A 22,033-nucleotide genomic window follows, 5' to 3' on the forward strand; every position below is an offset into this window, starting at 1 on the left:
GCCAAAATGCTTTGTCTCCCACTTATCATATCTGCAGTGAGAAATAGGAGCAGAATTGAAGAGAAATTTGGATGAATTAGCAATGCACTTTGGCTTTTAAGACCTGGCAAATTTTTTAGGAACTTTGCCATTTTTGCTTTAGTGAAATGCAAACTTCACACATCAACACATGTAAGTCAATGGGTGTTTCAGTGAGGGAGTGACTGATTGGCACCATCTCACTTTAATTGATAACCCCTTCAGTGCGTCACTTTTAGTGTCCACTTTTCTTTAAGCTTGAGAACAGCCACTTTTAAAAAGAAGCACAAGCGCCATCTATTATAGGACGATTATAAAGTCCCACAATAATTCTTCAGAGACTAAAATCCTGAAAGTCCCCATCTCTTCATGCTTTACTTCCTCCGACCTTCGATCTCTTCCACCCATCCCTCCCACTTCCTGGATGTTCCCGGACCTGTGCTCACGTCCCACTCACTCTGGACCGATTTGTTACACAACGTTGTATAAGACTTTTTCTAGAGATTTTAGAAAATACACACACATGGTTCCTTTTTTCTTTTTCATGTTATTTTTATTTCGTAATGTTCGCAGTACAAACTCACAATAAATAAAAAAAAAATATCTATTTAACAACAGTAAAGGCGCTGAGCTGTGAAATATACCCTGTAACAGTACAAATATATAGATATATACACACACACACACAAACACCAAAATTAGTCCTTTAAAACAGCACTTCCTATAATTCTCAATATCGTGTTTTTGTACCAACTGTTATGTCTCTCTTCAGTTGATTGTATTACAGTATTAATACATCTTGTTTTCTGTTCCAAATCATTATTTTGCCATTCTTTTGTTTGTAGGAATACAAAGTGTCCACATTCGAATATCATGACCAGGAGCCCTTGTTTTAAACTGCCCTTCCTTTATGCCAATGTTCTCTGTAGCTATAATATGAATGGGTAGTGAACACAAATATAGCTCAACCCCGTTATAACGCGATCCGTTACAACACGAATCCGCTTATAACGCGATGCAAGCGTGGCTCCCAATTTTCGGATTTATGAATACTTTACAATACGATTATTGGTATCTTAAATACTTTATTGTACAATGCATACAATTGTACATTATTTCTAACGCGATCCGCTTATAGCGCGATGTGATTATTTGGACCCCAACCACAGCGTTATAAAGGGGTTGAGCTGTATATTTATTTTCATAATAGTGGTTGAAACAGAGTAAAAGGAGCTACAAACGTTTAAAATCTTAATTGGAAGGGAGAAAAAAGAAAGAAATTAGATAAAACATAGCATGTGCAATATTTTGTTTGTTTGATATATTTGGAAATATATTAATACATTATTTAGTGCAGTTGCTATGCTTCCTAAGACCTAATAGAAAACGTCTCAACTTCTCACAGATGTTCTGTGTCTCACTAATAAAAATCAGTACTTTTCTGTTAAAATAACATTTATGGCCAGTGAGCCACAAATATCACTGGTTTGTCCAGTTGACACCACTATAGTAGGATTGTCATATACAGTAATCCATAATGAAAAGGCCCCATAGAGTTAACATAGCAACGGTAAGCACAGCTTCTCAAACAATAGGGCGGCCATCTTAAAAATGTTAGGAAAAGGTTTCTAAAATATGGAACAGTTAACAATAAACAAAAAACCCACCGAATTTTGGGAAATGAATAAAAGAACTGCTGCTTTAAATATTTTACTAGTCATGGGTTCTTGTATACATAGGTCCAACTCATCTCACTCAAACCCAGCGCAATGAATACAGCCTACAGTAACATTGTACAAAAAAAAAAGAGTTTTATTCTAGACATTGACAAGCATTTCATGGTTACAGTTACAATGGGAACATTTACCTATTCACGCTTTGACCTAGTGTGCAAAAAACACTTTGTGACTAGGATAAATATTTACAGTACGTCATCATCTGTCAGGTAGTAACAAACTATAACTTACACTTGCCTATTAAAACATCATCCAACCAAAAATATATATAACTTATAAATATATATATATTTATATATATATATTTATATCTTTAAAACTATACATAAAAAGCGAGAAATGTGTCTCCGTTTATGGGTAGATGGGGGAAGGTTGGTTTGGAGCTGCAAAGTATGAGAATTGGTTGCAGAAGGGGAGATGAGAAAGAGGTGAGGATTCAGAGCCCTCCAGCAGCAAAATATTGAAGAAAATATAACAGGCCAAAGCCACACGTTCCTGGGCTGATGATTAAAACCCATCAACTGAATTGAGGTTTTACAACTAGATCCAGGTTTGTGTGACAGGTCAAGCCCAGCCATGTTTTGCTGGCCCCAGTAAGGGGATCTCATAAAAATCCCTTAATGCCTTGAGAAAGAAGTAAAATAATAAAGACAGGTTGAAGCTGGCATATAGACCTGGACCTAGTTGGTTAACGTACCTAGGTGGTAGAGCGTTGGAACCAGGACTGTGGAGTCAAAGACATTCAAACTCTCTCAGTACTGCTGCATATGCCCCTTATGTGAGGGTGGGGTGTCAAAGCAATGCTATGTTGGTGTTCAGTGCAGCATATCTGCTCCCCACCGCCCAGCAGTGTCAGGGAACTGCTTCATCAGTACAAAATATCATGAACTAATGGTACTATACGTCACCACATAAATTAGTACCAGATCAGTCCCGGTTCACAGCAGATCTCTCATCGAAATGTTGCTCTTGGTGAAACTGCACTGATCTACAGTATATAACTAATGAAGTTTAAATAACCATGACACCACATGTGCATTAATAAAAAAGGCGTGCACTTGCACCCCTGCTTGGTATTCTGAAAACTGCCGTGCCGGCTTTGATAACGAAAAAGTATCTCCTAGTATGTGGCAGAGACTAAACACAACTGGAATGCCAGAAGCTGCATGCGAGTGCTCGCTGCACAGAAAACTGTTTCCCCATAATAACGTTGCATTAAAGTGTCCTGTGAAAACCAAACCATTGCATCTGTTATTATGACATAAGAATGGTGGCATTAAAGAGAGACTGTGTAATTGCGAGAGCACAGGCAAAGCCCCTAAGGGGGTTTTAAGGTACAGCAGGATTTAAAGATCACCCAGAATTCTGTGGAATACACACATTGTATAGTCTTTGCACTGGATGAGGCAACACATACAGGAGACTCTGGTCTTTGTGAAGCCGAGTTGTTTGTAGTTTCAGTGTAAAGAATTTGGGTCCATATCTACTGAGCTGCCTTCTACCTCAAGACACCTTCTGGCACTGAACTTAAATGGGCTGTAAGACCGCTTGGTGAATAGGGCCCCATGCCTTTTAGTTAATTACTGGATGGTCATTTATCTATCAAAATACATTTTGTCACAGAATGATCTTTAAATATATTGCAGGATGATTATACCAGGCTTGGCAGCCCCATTGATCAGTGTTCTGCAATACAGTACATAGCAAGAGTAATGCATTAAAGCCCCACTGGAAGGAAAAGGCGGTCAGTGGCTCATAGATATATGTACCCCCCCTGGGGCTGTGGAAGTTGATGTCCACCAATGCACGTGTCCATCTTGTTTAAAATGGCTGCCGGTGCAGATTCCTCTTTACTATAACCCCCTTTCATAGAAAAGTTTAAAAAATACTACAGTACGTAAACAAAGAATCTATGATGGTTTTTGATAAACACCCCACTCCCTGTCTAATTTCCCGGTTTCACACATTCTCACTTTGAAAGCTCACACTAATTAAAAAATAATTCATTAAAAAAAGGAAATCATACATATATATATATATTTTTTTTAAAAAGAGCTTTTATCCTAGATCCTTCATCTCTTGCCACATACGGGAATCGAACTGAAATGCAGAGAGCGGTATATTTTGAAATTGGCATTGGTTTGCTGCCTAGCAGGGCCCCTTGAACAGGGAGAGGGAATATGTCAGATAGAGACTCCAATAGACCCAACACAGACCACTTGCCGCTGCCTCTTTCTTCTCTCTCTCTTCCAGTCTCTCTGCACCTCCGATACACAGTCGCAGACCGACCACGGGTGATGCAGGTTGAGAAGGGGAGGGAGATGAGAGGGAAGTGACGGGAAGAAGGGGTGTAAGGTGAAACGTTAGACTTGAGAGTCTGCCCCCAGACTGTGGAACTCCTCCGGGGATGCCTGTTTGTCGGGCTGGCTCTCTCCACCATGCCGGAAGCCGGCGGAAATTTCATCAAAGGTGCGGCCTCTGGTCTCGGGCACCTTGAAGAAGGTGAAGACGAAGAAGAAGATGAGCAGCACAGTGAAGATGATAAAGACGTAGGGACCACATAATTTCTGTAAAAGAAAAAAGGTTTGGGTTGGCAAAAAGTATTTGTATAATGTGACTCAAATCTGCAGAGCACTGCAGCACTTGCAGTGAAGAAGTTAAAGACATGCTGCATCTTTATTAAATGCAGCCTTAATGGAGCAGTCCAAAGGACAGGTTTTTGTGTGTGCGTAGGATAGAAGCAGGAGGTCTCTGGAGCTGAACCCATTAATTTCAGCTCTCGGGTGCTCCTGCTTGCAGAGATACAGACTTCTGTATGGGGTGCAAGCTGGGCTAGCTGGGATTTAAAGTTTAAATCTCCCACGTCACGTGTGCCAATAGGAAGCTGGCCCTGTTGACGTCACAGCTTCCTATTGGCCCACAGGGTGCAACTCCACCAGTACGTGATCGCTGCTAGCCCAGCAGAGCAGCTACCGGCACCCCTCACGGAGGCAATGCACTTCATATCTTTTGCAGCGCAAGTCAACAATAGTGATCTGCAACAGACATGAAGGATTAATATGGAACAGGTAACATCCTCTTCCAGCCCAATGAACCTTCTATTTATCTGGATGATGTATTGGACACTCACCTCTACATACTGGAAACCCATGCCCACAATGAAATTGGAAGTCCAGTTGGAGAGGCCAGCAACTGCAATGGCTGCGGGACGTGGACCCTGACTGAACAGCTCGGCCACAATGAACCATGGGATGGGTCCTGGTCCAATCTCGAAGAAGGCCACAAAGCCGAAGATAGCCACAATGCTGAGGTATGACATCCCTGCCACGTTTTCCTTTTGTACCATGGAGAGAGAGGAGTTAGTTGTTGGAGGAACACGGAATGACATTAAAGAGAATGAGGTAGGGTTATAGAAATACAATGGAGCAGGGAGAATATTGGACTTTAAAAGAAAGTATATCTGGATAAAACAGGAAAAGTGGCATATAGGAAATATTCCTTACACCATACATTTCCTATATGTCTTTACCACCAATAAATACAGTATTAATGCACAATATTGAATGGGATTTATAATACGTACTAAAAAGATATAAAAGGAATGTGCAATGCTTATTATAGCCATATATAGAACTAATACACAAGTGACTTGGTCATCCTGCCTTTCCCTATAGCAGAATCACCTATATATCAGAGACTTACCAACAATGCCAGAGCGATTGTCATCAGTACTGCACAACCAGCCATGCCAGCGAGACCGATGAGGTGCAGTGTACGGCGCCCAGCCCGCTCAACCACAAACAGCTGCAAGGAGAGGGGAGAAAGGACTCAAGTCACAACCATACCATAATCTGCAAGGTGGCACCGAGTATACCAATGAAACTTCCTGCAACCGGACTAGCAGTCTATTTCCTCAAAGCCTCTCACATGTTTAGATACATCTCATTCTCCTGCATTGTCACATTTGACATATCTGGAATATCATTATTGGTTCTATTCATTACAAAACATCCAGTTTGTGACCTGGGACATACTTAATGATCAAAGATAAGAAGGCAGCGGGCATACCAGAGATCAAGAAAAAAAGGAATTATTGGGTTATCAGTGGTGTGCCCGCTGCCTTCTTACCTTTGATATAATTTCCATGGGATTCACTACAGGACTGGCCCCCTGTCAGCATTGGTGCACCACACTCTTAATGTTCCAGTATAGTGAGTACGGTGAGGAGTGCACGCTGTACTTATTTTTTATTTCACAGCCTTAACAATAACATGTATATATTAGTGTATCGTTCCTTGTAAAATATTTTAAATGATTAATAAATTAATATATTAATTATTATTTAAAAATAGGGCTCGTGTCTCTAGTTTGAGACCCTGTGCACCTATATGTGACCTTGAGCAAAACATGAAAGCTCTACTAAATCCTGCTAAGCTAGAGGGCCACCTTTACAGTAATAAACATTTACTTGACTGGGCCTTACGGTGTAATGAAACTTAACACTGTATAGTAATTCTGGTCTTTAATATCCTTGTGACTTAAAGCAGTACTGAGATCTTCTTGCAGGGATTCATTTTGCCTCCATCATTCTAATTCAGTCTGCTAATTACTCACCGAGACAACAGTGAAGGCTGTGTTCACCACACCAGCTCCAATGGTTGCATAGACCGGCTGCTCAACATTGGCTTTTTGAAAGATCATAGTGGAATAGTAGAAGACCTGTAACACAGAAGGATGGGGAGTCAGTCAGTGGGACACTTCTAGGATATGGGCTTGGAGACAACAGATGGGGTAATATTCAAAGTGCACACAGTAATCGTAATCATCTTACAAATGATACTCATAGAAAAATAGTATCCATGCCCACTATATTTACTCTAAGGTAATATATATGCATGCACACTTAGATTACCTAAATAAAACAAAGCAAGTTTGTATTGATGACGATACGGAGTCACCTTTTGCCATCTTTGAAACGAGAGAACCAGGATCATGATTGAGAGCCTCATTACTGTACAGCTGTAGGCTTCACAAATGACTCATGTTTGAGGCTAGCTAGGGTACCAAATATAACCAAGGCCTTGAGTTGCAGAGTCAAGCTGAATTCAGAATGGTGAACACCTCTTAAGAGGCCTCACCATAATTTGTTTGCCTTCATACTTCTCAGTGTGGAATACATACATATATGTCTGTTATCCGCCCATTGTGCTTACCGCGTTGATACCAGAAAGCTGTTGGGACAGCTGTAACACAATGGCGATGAAGATGGGTTGCCGGTATAATGGGGAACGGAACAGCTCCAGGATGGTGACTTTTTTCTCCCGCATCATCTGCCGGCTCTCCTCCTTCATTTCCTGCATGTCAGCGCTCACATCTGTTGTGCCTCGAAGCTTTTTCAGAACTGCCATGGGTTTAAGGAGACAGCGTGTCAGACAGACAGGGTGGGGGTCAAGAAGAGATGCAGGACACACAACAGAGAGTCCATTTAAAACAGATGCACTGCAGTACTCTACAAAATGAGAGAGAAATGCTGTGCAAAGCCCCCCGGCAGTAAAGTGTTGCAAGAGAAATACATTGTAGGCTTCTTTCAAAGTGAGCAGGTAAATAGGGCACACAAGTTCTTCATTAGTCTCTGACGGGAGAAATACTCTACAGTCATATTGTACTAAGAATTATTTGCTAAAAGGGATGGCATAAACCTCTATTATTTGCGTTCCTATAACGTCTGACACTGGAAGACTGGCATTTGCAGTAAATAAGGAGGGGGACCTGAGAAGGTTCAGGTGAGGAGGTATGAGGACTCACCGCTCTTGGCCTTATCTTCTTCGCTGCGGTTGATGAGCAGGAAGCGGGGACTTTCAGGACAGAAGGGCAGTGCGCCACACTGTATGATTGCCGGGACGAATATGCAGCCAAGCAGCAGGGGCCACATTGAAGCATTACCCATGATGCTCTCCAGTCCAAATATCTGTGGAGGAATTAAAAAAAAAATGAAAAAGACTGCTATAACAAACTCCCGGCTTTGTGGATACAGAGGCCCCAACATACTAGAGCCCCAGAATTACTAGCACTGTGGCACTGCTTCGCACCTGGGCTATAAGGATTCCAATCACAACTCCCAGCTGGTGCAGGGTTCCCAGAGCTCCTCTCAGTGCGGTTGGTGCAATCTCCCCAACGTACATAGGCACAAATCCAGTAGTGAGACCACAGTAGAGACCAACAACGAACCGACCGAGGATCAGCATTTCAAAGGAGATAGCCATCTTGGAGAAACCCATTAAGGCGGCAGCGATAAAAGCCAGGATGTTGGCCATCAACATGGAATTCCGCCTATAGCCAAAGACAGGAAAAGTAAATTAGGAATCAACAGCTCTACAGATGTTTAAGGTTTCATTTCCTGAAAGGCTTAAAGTATTATTGTGACACTTGTGGCTGATTTCATCGGAATTGTTATAAACACATACTTTCAGTCTATACTTTTTTGAGATTCATAATGCCTACAGATCTATTTCTTGTACGTGTGAAAACAAGATGTAGCAAGAACGTGTACGATTTTTGGTGAGCGTGTCAGAAGATCAATCCTCAAATATATAATATTGAACTAAAAAAATATAAGCTGAAAATACGGAAATCAAAAAGCCTTATGGAGTTTCGATATATATTTACAGACCATTTGTTTCTGTTTGTAACTCCCTTTATTAGACGAAAATAAAACAATAAAAAGATGGTGCTGCTGAGCTTCTGAGTAAAAAGCTCATCTGAAGGACAATGCCAACCTTACATGGAGCTCATCATTGAGATGGGAGATAGTGGTACAACACCTTTCTACGATCACAAAATCAATAAATGTGCAAAAAGATTCTCATGCAAGATTTCTGTACAGATTTGTATCATTTCATTTTGATAATCAACTGACCTTTTTCAAGATGAATCTAACAATGAAACATGGGCTGAAGGAAGATGTAGCTTAGTGGTAAGAATGCTGCCTTTGTAATGGGCAAACATGGTTTGAATGCTATTGGCAGCTCTTCTTTTGATAATGAGCCACCGTCAGGCACAAAAAGTTAGATTGAAAACCCTTTGTAGCAGGGTCTCACTGTGTCCACAAATATCAATGTACAGCACTGCATACGTTGTCAGTGCTATAAAACAAAAATTGTATTATATTAATGATACATATCTTTCCTGAATAATTTTTTGTGCTCTGGGTGTTCAATGGCTGCTCTTTGGAGTTTTCTAAAACGTTAACGTAACATCTTATTTTTGATTTATTTTTTGGTCTAAATAATTATTTTATTTAGGTTTTATTAATAAATTAAACACAAGTATTTGGTCCTGTCGTCAATATAAGCATCAGCTCTTGATGTTTTACCTCTTGATGTGTGGCTGCTCGCAGGTTTATCGTTAAGCGTAAACAAATGATGCACAATACTTAGAATAGGTTCAATTGACCCAAAACATTGAGCTAACCCATTCTCTTTAATTTAATAAATGTACTGATTTTTTGCACTGTTGCTGAAGGTAGACGCAGAGATGGGATTCAAGGGTGGTGCTGCTCACCTGCCAAAGCGGTTAACAAACAGTCCAACAGAGAATGACCCAATCATGCCGCCAACAGAGAAGATGGCCACAGACAGGGACCAGAGTGACGTCAGCGTGTTGGGATCGATAGGCTCCCCATAGCGCTGAATCCAGGTCTCATTGTAAAATGCTTCAATTACCTAAATGGAGAGAGAAAAAAAAAATAAGATCAGCATTGTTTGCAGTATCTAAGGATTGGGCTGAGTCAACTGATCCAAAATTATTGTTCCTTTCTGATTTGTATTTTCCCCACCTTTACCGCAGAACGGGTCATCATAGCAAACCCATTGCATTCTCATACTGTATGTATCAGTACGCCTCGGTGATGGGCGCATAAGTAAATGTGATACAGTTGTTTGCGCTTTCACTGCCTGACGGACTTTGTAAAGAAGACTCCAAAGTGGACTATAGTGGAGTGCGCTTAACCCTATTCCTGCCTGACCTTGAGTGTACGGTCAGTGGCAATTCCTTTGAAAGAGCTACAGGTTCTGTAGACATAATTAGTATAATTAAACAGAGCAGAATGTTTATTTTTTTATAAAAGATGGCAACTCCATTCTCAAACCTCCAAATATTAAGCCTTTCAGTGCCAGGAGGACCTATATGCTGCATGAGTGTACAGACATTCTCAGTATAACTATACTAAGCAGAATATTTCTCTGCATGGAAGTGGGTCACCCTCCTCCAACAATGTTAAACACATTGGTGACAGAGAGTGGGAAACCATTGGAATTCGTTGGAGTTGGAGTTGCCGCCCCTTAGCTCTGCATGGGGATAAATGATGTAGCAGTGCAATGCGAGTGGACCACCACGGGGTGTCATCACACAAACATCTTGCAGATTCCTTCTCAGGGCTGTTCCTGGCTGATGCAACTATTAGCTCAGCTGATGTCAAGCAAACCAACCAGACTGGTTGCTGGGGCCGGCATATGAACTGACACACCAGCCACCGCCAGACAGAGGGGTGAACGAGTACAGGCCAAGTGGAAATTCCTGGGAGCAGCAACTGCACAGGCACAGTACTCAGCTAGGAGGGTGTGGAAGAAAAGAGTCATCTGATTGGCTGCCGGAGGCAGCAACCAGAAACATGGCGTTATACATGGCAGAATCTCACAGAGGGCAGTGATTAAATCTCCTCATCTCTTCCTACTTCCCAAAAATATATGGAAAATGTGACATGGGAAATCAATGACTAAAATCTGTTGGCTGGAGACATGATCTATTTGAGCATTAATAGTTTCCACAAGTGATTGTTTATATGTACACCGTTTATATAAATATATGGTGCAGAGGAAGCAGCACATCTACATAGCTGTGAAAAATGTCAATTCATGCTCGGTTCAGTGCAAAGCAAAAATACATTTGTTCTGATGATATTAGCACAACTTTGAATCTGAGCAAACACTGACCATGTTCACAGCAATGTAGGTTTGCAGTTCCGTGCTCCAATATTGTTGCTATGCGGAGAAGATGGGGTAGCAAATGTAAAAAATGCCTGTGATACTGTTAGGGTGACCAGATTTTCAAAAGTAGAAACCGGGACACATTAAAAAATTATTTACAAAACAAATTACATGTGTAATGAATATGGCACGATATATCGGGTATTTAAATCAAGGGGTTAACGTTGGTTACAAATTGCCTTCAAAATACGGGAATTGTTTTTATGGCCTGTCAAGCCAGGCCTGTGTTGTATAGGACTGAGGTTATCTCGAGTCAACATCTGTTTTTCCAGTGATGGGCTATTACAGTGTATTCATTGCGTTCAGCTGCTTTTGTTAAACCTTCATCCACGGAACTTGTTTTTTTTTTTTTTATCCAATGAGAACTCAAAACCCAAGTCGCTAAAGTACGAAGATCAACTGTTTAGAAGTGGAAATCTGAGAATCTTAATTGATCGCTAATCAAAATGTCTGGTGATGGCAATTTACTCCCATTAAGAGAGATGTAGTTATCTGTGAAGAGTATGGGCAATGCTGGCATCGTATTTCTTCATTCTTTCAGAGCTAACCATTTATAGCATGGGTACTTCACTCCAGTACTCAAGCCACCCCCCACCACCCCACCCCTGCCACAAAACAGGTCAGGTTTTCAGGATATCCCTGCTTCAGCACAGGTGGCTCAATCAGTGGCTCAGTCGATGACTAAGCCATTGATTGAGCCACCTGTGCTGACGCAGGCTCTTTGACTGAGACACTGATTGAACCAGCTGAGTTGAAGCAGGCTCTTTGTCTGAGCCACCTGTGCTGAAGCAGGGATATCCTAAAATCCTGACCTGTTGGGGGTTCTTGAGGACTGGATTTGAGCACCCCTTGATACAGCTGAAGTGATAGCTGCCCAAAAAGTTTGACCATTACCAACCGAGCATCCCCCAGCAGGGTATTCCAGCAGTGAAAAAGTTAAAGCCTGCGTCACTCGTCGTGACTCAGCAACCTCTTCCTGAATCCATGCCTGATCCAAGCGTGGCCCCTCCCCGTGGCACCATTTCAGCATACTTTTCTACATACGTAGGCAGTACAGCACAAAGCCAACACGTACGGGGGAGACATGGAGAGTCTACCTGCATGTGGACTGAAGGCTTCTTGGGACTACCAAATGAGTTTGTATTATTAGGACAGACGGTGGCACTTTTGGAATTAAACTACCATCAACCAGGTTTAGCAGTCTGTAAGAATGCAGTGCTAAATGAGGTAAAAAATGCCGGACTGTCTGTGTCACAGATCCAGATGAACTGGGATCATTCAATTAGGAGGGACATTCACTTAAACACATGGCACATGGTTTTAACATAGATGTGGCAAATTGAACACACTGCGTTCGCTGGCCTTCTCTGCAGTGAAGGAGTTAATGTTGTTACTCTAGTGCAGGGGTGGCCAACTCCATGCCTCAAAGGCCACCAATAGGTCAGGTCTTCTAGATATCCCAGTTTCAGCACAGGTGGCTCAATCAGAGGCTCAGTCTTTGACTGTAATGTCTGGTCTGTCGGGCCCTTGAGAACTGGAGTTGGCCCCTCCTGCATTAGAGCAAAGACTGTTATAGCCAAGTTAATGGAGTTACCCTAGAACACTAAGCCACCTGTGCTGAAGCAGGGATCTCCTGAAAACCTGACCTGTTGTTAGCTCTTGAGGACTGTAGTTGGCTGCATACTGCCCTAGTGCATGTCGGGAGCTTGGCATAAAATCACAATAAAATGTGCAGAGAGGGTTATAAAGTACTTGACTTGAATGCTTCAGTGACCCACATGAGCTGCTTTGGTATAGGAGTGTGCTTAGAGGTTAATTCAATGTAGTCTGCCACGGCTGTTCGGGCTGTCATTGAATGAAACCTCAAACTGAAGTCAATGGGCGTTTTCATCGGAGAGCAGTGCAATGGGAACATATTAAACAAGTCTCTTGAGGGAGTGTGTTACTGAAGAAGCACCTAAGTAATCTGGTGTTCATTATGAATGTACACCAGTGTGCAACTGCATCAAGAAAGATCTTTAACCCCCTTTGCAGCCAAAAGGTGTCCAAAATGCATTGTGCAACCCTCTACTTGACTTGGGGCTAAAACTGTTGCCCTGAGTTGGCAAGCACGCTGCAGCTGCCCGCCTCAACCTTTCTTAAGTATAAAGGAAGGGAATGCTAGGGCAGTACCTGTGGGGGCTGGCACAATTGCTGCCTATGTTGCCTCTTTCTTGTTTATAAGAAAGGATATCAGAGTAGCAGAACGAGATAGAGTGGGCAGGTCTGGACAGCCACACTCTGCTCTGTACCAGTTCACTGCATTAATCTTGTGTGTGTTTGGGGTTAGTGAGTAGGTAGGGGAGACAGGCACTGCTGCTGCTGTTCCCTCTGCCTGTACTGGAACAAGGGGCTGTTCCCTCTGCCTGTACTGGAACAAGGGGCGTGTTTGCACAAAAGAGCAAGTTTAGACTGGTGATGCCTACACTCACATGCTGTTTTTGTGTATACGGAGGGCGGTCTGTGAAGCAGACAGTTCCTGCACTGTTGCTGTATCTATTATGTTTATGATGGAAGAATTGGCATTACAGTCTGTGCTTGAGGGCACAAGCTTTGTCTATGCCAGAGCAGTTTTTGAATAGAGGGCGTAGCAACATAGCTTGTTTTTCAAGATGACATGCTAATGCTTGGAACCCAAGTGCCGGCTATTTTGGGCAACTCATTTTATCTCTGCCGTGCCCCAGATATACACTTCATTTCACGCTCTCCATGGCATTAACTCATTGGCCCTTATTCTGTAAGGTGTGATAGCGCAGATGAAGGGCTATCACATGAAAAGTCCCATTAACGTCAATGGGACTTTCCATGCGACAGCTCGTCACCCGCGCTTATCGCACCTTACAGAATAAGCCCCATTATGTTTTCATTCTACCATGTACATAGTTAATTAGTATAGCCATTAAAGTATAAGCTATTATTTGCCTGCTGTAACTGCTCTGGGAACTCCACCTAGTGATAGGTGGGAATCATAAGCAGGCACCACTTATGCCTGTGCTGCACATATGCCATGTGTAAATGGAGGGCTTGGAAGGGGGGCATAGGATGAGGAACTTGGGAGGGTTGCCATGTCTCTTGGTTGTCATGAATAGGAGATTTGCAATAAGGGTTAAGGTTTTCATCGTTGAATTCCCATATGACACAGTAAGTTTAGTTCCTGCTTGACTACATGCAATTAGCGCCCTACCTCCTTGTGTCACGGATTAGTGAGCTTTAACTGGACACCATAATATTGTTCCCTCCTCCTGTTTGGTAAAGGCAAATCAGACCAGGCATGGGTGCCAAGATTCCACCTTAGGTGCAAGTCTAGAGTCTCTAGATTTGCAATGCACTGTATAAATAAATAAAAAGTGACTATTTTTCGGCCAAAGGACAAGATGAACCCATTCACTGCAGCCATTTACAGGGCCCTACGGCAGGGGTTAACAGGAAACCTTAATTCCCCTGGGAATCCAAAAAGCCTGAGGCGATCTCAATAGATAGGTTAATCTTCCTAACGAGATTGTGCTATTTTAGACAGGGCTTTGCTGCTGCGTACGTCTGGGAGTGCAGTGTGTTTATGTTTCGCTCTATGGAAGTAAGGCTAATGACACCGACACTCGCAGGCGCCGATTGGCTACTTTACATGCCGCTTCTTCCACTGTGTCACCTCGCACAACCCTGATGCAGGCTGTGCATTGCAGCCCGCCTCCTCCCACAGCCCATCAGCTTCATGGGAATATACCGGAGAGAAGCAACTGAGGGATTCACAAAGCACATGAGCCACCCAGTTAAAGATACCATCCCTGCTTGGCCGAAAGTAAACTCAAGACCTTGCATGTTTCAGTGGTTACATGGAGCTGGGCAGACAAGTATTTCTCAGTCTTTTTATTAAAACTTAACGTCTCCGCGGAACGCTTTGGTTGGGTTTGTTCTTGTTTTTTACATTCTGTATCTTTTTGGGGCGACTCCTCTGATCTGCAAGTAGATCGCTGTTTTCATTTGGTTCTGTGTCAATGATGACGATATTATTAGTTAAACAGTTAACCCCTTTGCTGCCAGGGTGATCAGCATCCACAATGCCAGGGTAGCCCCACTGGCTGCAAAGGGGTCCAAAGAGTGGCCAACAACTAGAGCAGGAGTGGCCAACTCCAGTCCTCAAGGGCCACCAACAGGTTAGGTTTTAAGGATATCCCGCTTCAGAACAGGTGGCTCAGTCATTGACGCCACCTCTGCTGAAGCAGGGATATCACAAATACCTGGCCTGTTGGTGGCCTTTGAGGACTGGAGTTGGCCACCCCTGTACTAGAGCAAAGACTGTTATATTGCTGGGAACTGGCTTTTTCTGGGTGCAGTAAGTTAAAAAAAGGGGTTCTTACGTCCTGTGGTGCATTGATGACTCCAGTGTTGTAGCCAAACTGTAGCGAGCCGAGGACTGCCACGCCCACGGCCACGATCAACTGCCACGTAATCTGCGGAAGAAAAGAGCAGGCACAGGTGAGAAGCTATACACGTAGGCACAGGTGAGAAGCTGTATATGCAGGCACAGGTGAGAATATGTATACAGTGGGGAAAGCTGTATACACAGGCACAGGTGAGAATATGTATACAGTGGGGAAAGCTGTATACACAGGCGAGAATATGTATACAGTGGGGAAAGCTGGATACACAGGCACAGGTGAGAATATTTATACAGTGGGGAAAGCTGTATACACAGGCACAGGTGAGAATATGTATACAGTGGGGAAAGCTGTATACACAGGCACAGGTGAGAATATGTATACAGTGGGGAAAGCTGTATACACAGGCGAGAATATGTATACAGTGGGGAAAGCTGGATACACAGGCACAGGTGAGAATATTTATACAGTGGGGAAAGCTGTATACACAGGCACAGGTGAGAATATGTATACAGTGGGGAAAGCTGTATACACAGGCACAGGTGAGAATATTTATACAATGGGGAAAGCTGTATACACAGGCACAGGTGAGAATATTTATACAATGGGGAAAGCTGTATACACAGGCACAGGTGAGAATATGTATACAGTGGGGAAAGCTGTATACACAGGCACAGGTATACAGATGATCAGATCACAGCAAACAACCATCAACTTTCACTGTGGTTGCAAGCACAATAAGGCACTGCAGAAGTTAGGTTACTATGAAATACCTCTTCTACAGCTGTAGCATATCTAAAAACGATTGGAGACTCTCACAGCTGCCACCAGTCTAAATTCTTTCAATACTAAAGCTGTCTCACATTTTAATCTGGTCTGTAACTGTTACATACGCCTATAATATATTATGGGGCCTATGCAGAGAGCAGCGCTATTTTGAAATTCGCCATTTTTTGGAGAAAATCGCGCAGAAAATGGCGAGTTCCGAAAAACGCGCCAATTTTTCTTTTCTATTTGTAAAACTCGCCTCGCGGCTGGCGAGAACCTCAATCTCGCCAGTTTTAAAAATATCCTAATGCAGAGAGCCGCGAACGGCATCTAGCGGCTGTTCGCGCCAATAAAATGGCGCGATTGTCTCCTTTTTGCCTCGCCAGAAAAAATTGGCAAGAAGCTGCCGCTCGCGGCCATTGCAAAGGGAAAAAAAAGGCGCAAATTTGTTTTTACACGTTTCTGAAGCGCGCATCTCGCCAATTTAAACTCGCCACACGCATCCATGTTAAACATAGCAGAATTCGCACTTTTCTGCATATGGAGAATAAAACTCTCCAAAAAAGCTACTTTTTACTAAATTCGCCATTTTTAAAATTCGCTGCTCTCTGCATAGGCCCCATAATCTCTTACTGTGCATACAATGTCTTGTTTATAATGTTTACTGTAACCTTGCTCACTTAATGTAACCATGTACTTGTAACCATGTATCTGTCATCATAAGTCTGTGCCCAGGACATACTTGAAAACGAGAGGTATTTCTCAATGTATTACTTCCTGGTAAAACATTTTTATAAATAATAAATAAACTAATATTCCTAACAATTAAATACAAGACAGGGAGAGGGAGTGGCTCAGTGAGTAAAGACACTGACTGGCACTGAGAGTTTGAAGCAGGGGAGCCTGGTTCAATTCCCAGTGTCAGCTCCTTGTGACCTTGCGCAAGTCACTTTATCTCCCTGTGCCTCAGGCACCAAAACATAGATTGTAAGCTCCATGGGGCAGGGGCCTGTGCCTGCAAAATGTCTGTAAAACTAGCAGCGCTATACAAGAACATGCTATTATTATTAGATTAATAAAGAAATCTTAATCTATACAATGCCAGAGAGGCTCACAGAAAATAGGGCACATTGCTCCAAGAAACTTGTCTTACTAGTTTTTTCAAATACATATATGTTGCAGAGCTGGTTCTATTCATAACAAAAGTGAAAAAATTGGGAGGAGCGCACAAACCAAATGGAGCAGGAAGGACCCAGAATCAAAAATAAATAAAAGGGTACTTTAATGTGTCATGAGACCCATCCAACGCATTTCGAATGTCACAGTGTTCTTTATCAACGATAAATATACAAAGTGACACCACCCATTAAATACCCTCTTACCTGCAGCCAAAACGGCATCGCAATGACGTCATCGCGCTGCCGTTTTGGCGCGAATTGGCTGCAGGTAAGAGGGTATTTAATGGGTGGTGTCACTTTGTATATTTATCCTTGATAAAGAACACTGTGACATTCGAAATGCGTTGGATGGGTCTCATGACACATTAAAGTACCCTTTTATTTATTTTTGATTCTGGGTCCTTCCTGCTCCATTTGGTTTGTGCGCTCCTCCCAATTTTTTCACTTCTGCTGTCATCATTGGAAGCTGTACAGCCTGTCAGCCACACCAAGGATATGTGAGTACTCTTATCAACTTAGGGGAACCTGCCAATGAGACTGTTAGTGGGTGGGCTTGTACTACCCACCACCTGTCTTCAGGAGAACAGTACCCATTATTGTTGTTACATCATCACTATTCTATATTTGTGATTATGGATTCCTTTGGATGGTGGTTCTGGCATCATAATATTATTATTGCCCTGGCATTGGAGCGCTTTTGCCAATTCTCTATCTATTCATAACAAGACTAATTGGTTTGGGACAAAGAAATAACAGAGTGGATAATATACTTAGTGGTTTTATTTAATATGTCTATGTATTGTACAACAAGAATCAAAATTAGTATTTTTAATTAGTGGATGGCCATTGTGAGCCACTAACATGTTTAGGGTCCTGGTCTGCCTTTTCTATTAACACCTTATTGTGCTGCAGGGGGCAGCAATGCACTTCTGGCCTTCCGGCAGTGAAGGCGTTAAAATATTTATGCATTGCTAGTTGAAGGAAATTAGTAGCAGTTCAACTGTCCGACCCATTGTCCAGCACATTCTATAACATGTCCAGCACATTCTATAACATGTTAAGCACATTCTATAACATGTCCAGCACATTCTATAACCTGTCCAGCACATTCTATAACATGTCCAGCACATTCTATAACATGTCCAGCACATTCTATAACATGTCCAGCACATTCTATAACATGTTCAGCACATTCTATAACATGTCCAGCACATTCTATAACATGTCCAGCACATTCTATAACATGTCCAGCACATTCTATAACTGACATTCTCCAGAGCTTAAGCCAGGGGTGGGCAACTCCAGTCCTCAAGGGCCACCAACAGGTCAGGTTTTAAGGATATCCCTGCTTCAGCACAGGTGGCTCAGTCCACCCCTGGCTTAAGCAACACTTGATGAAGGGCACGCGGCCCGAAACGCGTAGGTGTGGTGCTGTTGGAGATATCTGGGACTTTTTTTGTTTGATCCCATCATGAAATAAAAGTTTTTTCTTTTTTAACCCGTGAGCCTCCTCCTGCTTTTTTGGTAGTGCGCTACCTGCTTTCTCTAATTCCATCTAACCCACATGTACCAGACAACCATAAAAAAATAATTAAAAAAACAACAACAAGCTAACAACTGTCATTTCTGTCTCTTGTACAAGTCATCATCAGCATCACTCAGGATTCGCGCTCTCTGTCCACACCTTGCTATCCCAACCCCCTATGTAACCTCAGACTTCTCACTGTGACACCGGATCATTCATTTGAGTGGAAGCTAAGGGAGCAGTGTCCCCCACCTAACTCCCTGCTCCATTGTTTAAAACTCCCTCCCCCTTTTTTTTTTTTACATGCAGGGCGTCCCCGGATCAGAACTGCTTTAAGTTCTGCTCCATGGCTCGCTAGTTCCCGAGATGTATACATGTAAGTAAAAGGTAGCACATGTGCTGTCTCCTCCAGAGGAATCAACATGGTGCTTTAAATCTCCCACGTTATGCGGGCCAATAGGAAGCCACGCAGATGGTCCACATGACCAGGGAGATTTATATATGTGGATATACCGGGGCTACCTTTCTCGGTATGTATCTCGGGATCCAGGGGGGTCCCAGAGTTAAAATTAAAATGGTTTAACTCTGGGGCCCCCTGCTTCCCACAAAAGGCTGACTGGGTTGAATGCACCTTTCAGACGTGCTAAATCAGGAGTGACCAACTCCAGTTCTCAAGGGCCACCAACAGGTCAGGTTTTAAGGACTGCTTCGGCACTTAATGTCATGATGAAAGACATTATTAAGGCATGTTTAGTAAATGGGCTGCTTCAGCAGAGGTGGTTCAATCAGTGGCTCAGTCAATGACTGAGCCACCCGTGCTGAAGCAGGGATATCCTTAAAACCTGGCCTGTTGGTGACCCTTGAGGACTGGAGTTGGCCACCCCTGTGCTAAACCTTTATACTCTTCAGTCAATGTGGGCTCACATATTTTATGTAGCATATGTCATTAAACACATTATCATCCAGGAGTGACATTGTCATTGTGTGACATTGTACTTCAACCGCAAACAAACACAAACCGTAGTGAATGGAAGCTGCAGCGGGCGGCTTACCTTATTTAATACCTGCGAGGAGTTTGTGATGTGTGAAATTTGCTTGTTACTTAAACTAAGAATATTTATTACCCTGGTCATTTTTTCTAGTGCTCTCTGGCTTTTCTGTTTTCAAGCTTATCCAACCAAAATGTAGCCACTAACAAATGTCTATGAAACTATAGTAACATAATTAGTCAAATGAAAATAGAATGATACGGATAACCAATATTTGTGCACACACTGTGCACACACTGTGCACACACTGTGCACACATTGTGCACACATTGTGCACACATTGTGCAGACACTGTGCACACACTGCAGCAATACTATGTTCCCACCTTTTTTATTTTTTACATATGTAAAGCATGTGACAATAATTCTACAGTCTTACCTAAACTGGCAATTGTTTGGTGCTCCTGTACCAATAAATCTGTCTTGATTATGTGAGTAACATAATGGCTACTTCAGTCAGTGCAACTCAGCAGCTACAATGTATTCTTATATTACTAATGTAACATTATCTATTGTTACAGTTTGCAGCTCAAACTGCTGGGAATATTGGCAACAAATGATCACAAACAGGAAAGTGTTGCAAAGATCTTGCACTGCTTGGGGGAGGGGGGGGGGTGTTAAAACCTGCTCTAGAAATCAAATGATGCTTTAAAGATCATAAAAATGGCATTAAGAGTTTATTATTATTATTAATAATAATAATTATTAATAATAATAATACGTATATTAGGTATACAATAGTATGGAACTGAGCTATTTAAAAAAACATAAGATTTGACGTTTTGCTGCTTGAAAGCCAATATGACAATGAACTGTAAAGTGTTTTCCAGCGCTGGAGGTATGACATTGCAGTGTTTAGTAAACATGGGCCATAATCTCGACAGTTTTTCTCTAATCTTACATAATACATTTAATGTTCAAAGAACAATTTGTGTTACTATTTAAAATGTTAATTCGTCTACGACATTGTGACACGAGTTGCAACAATTGTAGTATCACTCTCAAGTCGCAAACAAGGACAGCTAAGTGTTTTAGATGCAATTTCTGTTAGCAGTTTTAACCATTTCGTGTACAAGTACTGTATTAGGTAAATCATGTTTGTGTCCTAGAATGTTCTGAAAAATAGTCTCCAGGCAGGCATAAGCTTATTGGGCTCCATGTTAAAATGGACATAAAGTAAAAGGTGACACTGTGTGTGCTCATTTGTATGTCATTACCCAGAATCCCTTGCTGCAGTGGAAGTACTGCATGCTGGGAGATAATGGTGAAAAGCAGTGTTGCAGACCTGTCTGAGACATGTGAATGTGCTCACAAGTGGTATTTTTATTTGCTGTTCACAGAACAAGAGATGTTCATTATATACTGAATGTATTACCTAATAACTACTGTAATAGATGTAAACTTCAGACAATTTTTATCTTGTAAAAAAAAAAACAGTGACCACTGTTGAAAGCCAATGGCTGCCAGGACCTTGTCTTTCTCAAGGACAGGTAACCACAGAGTTATACGCATCTCTGTGCCAAGGAGAAAATCCTCAGGCAGCTAAAGCTGGTTACCAGTGGCTTGTGTTTGCAGCTCACACCTTAAATAAGCCCCACTAGAAAAATAGCTGCTTTCGTATGTCTATACTTGTTAACGCTTCCAACCATAGTCCCAGCGCACAATTGCAGACTTGTTTCGGGACATGCTGCATTGGAAAGCTAAAGCTTGTTTGCAGATCTGCAGCTTCATCAATGGTTTGATTCTAGCCACACACACAAAAAAAAAGCCTGACTGAGCAGAGAAAATCCGATCACTGTTCAGTTTAAGCAGCTTTTCTACCTTCCTGGGAAGTTTTATACCCATGCAAATCGTTTTATAAATTAACAGTGTCGGCTTTTGTCGCTTGTTTTCTCCTTTGAGATTGTCGTCTTTGTGTGATCGAGCCCTTTAGCAATTTATGTGATATAAATAAGAACACTCAGTGATCACGTGGCAAGAGTTATACCTAGGGTTACCAGGCGGCTTCTCCTAAAATACTGCGCACAATGGTGAAAGGTGCAACGCGCGACACACACCTCCATGCTGTTTCCTCCTCTCCTTGGACCCAGGCTCCTGACACCTCCTCCTGATTGGCTGCATTATCCAGCAGCAGCCACTCAGAACGGAGGAAGCTGCCCAGCCCTCTAGCAACAGCCCTGCTCTCTCCCGGATCTGGGGAGGTCACACCGAGTACAGGACAGTCCAGTTCAATACTGGACACCTGGCAACCCTAGAACTTATACTGTCACATAACTCTCAGAAGTTAGTAGTTTTTTAAAC

General features: G+C 42.4%; 1 protein-coding gene across 2 annotated transcripts in view; it reads right to left on the reverse strand.

The window, feature by feature from the left end:
* Positions 1–549: 549 nt before the first annotated feature.
* SLC2A1 (solute carrier family 2 member 1) overlaps positions 550–22,033 on the reverse strand; it is a 213,579-nt gene continuing 192,095 nt past the window's right edge. For both annotated transcript variants that reach the window (XM_075605800.1, XM_075605801.1), the window contains exons 2-10: positions 15,193–15,285; positions 9,315–9,475; positions 7,844–8,084; positions 7,560–7,722; positions 6,968–7,155; positions 6,369–6,473; positions 5,457–5,558; positions 4,885–5,088; positions 550–4,321 (exon numbers count right to left, since the gene is read on the reverse strand). In XM_075605800.1, the coding sequence (XP_075461915.1) occupies positions 4,118–4,321; positions 4,885–5,088; positions 5,457–5,558; positions 6,369–6,473; positions 6,968–7,155; positions 7,560–7,722; positions 7,844–8,084; positions 9,315–9,475; positions 15,193–15,285 (1,461 nt within the window). In that variant the 3' untranslated portion in view covers positions 550–4,117. The remainder of the gene's footprint in view (positions 4,322–4,884; positions 5,089–5,456; positions 5,559–6,368; positions 6,474–6,967; positions 7,156–7,559; positions 7,723–7,843; positions 8,085–9,314; positions 9,476–15,192; positions 15,286–22,033) is intronic.

Source organism: Ascaphus truei, chromosome 6, assembly GCF_040206685.1.
Source record: "Ascaphus truei isolate aAscTru1 chromosome 6, aAscTru1.hap1, whole genome shotgun sequence".
NCBI lineage: Eukaryota > Metazoa > Chordata > Amphibia > Anura > Ascaphidae > Ascaphus > Ascaphus truei.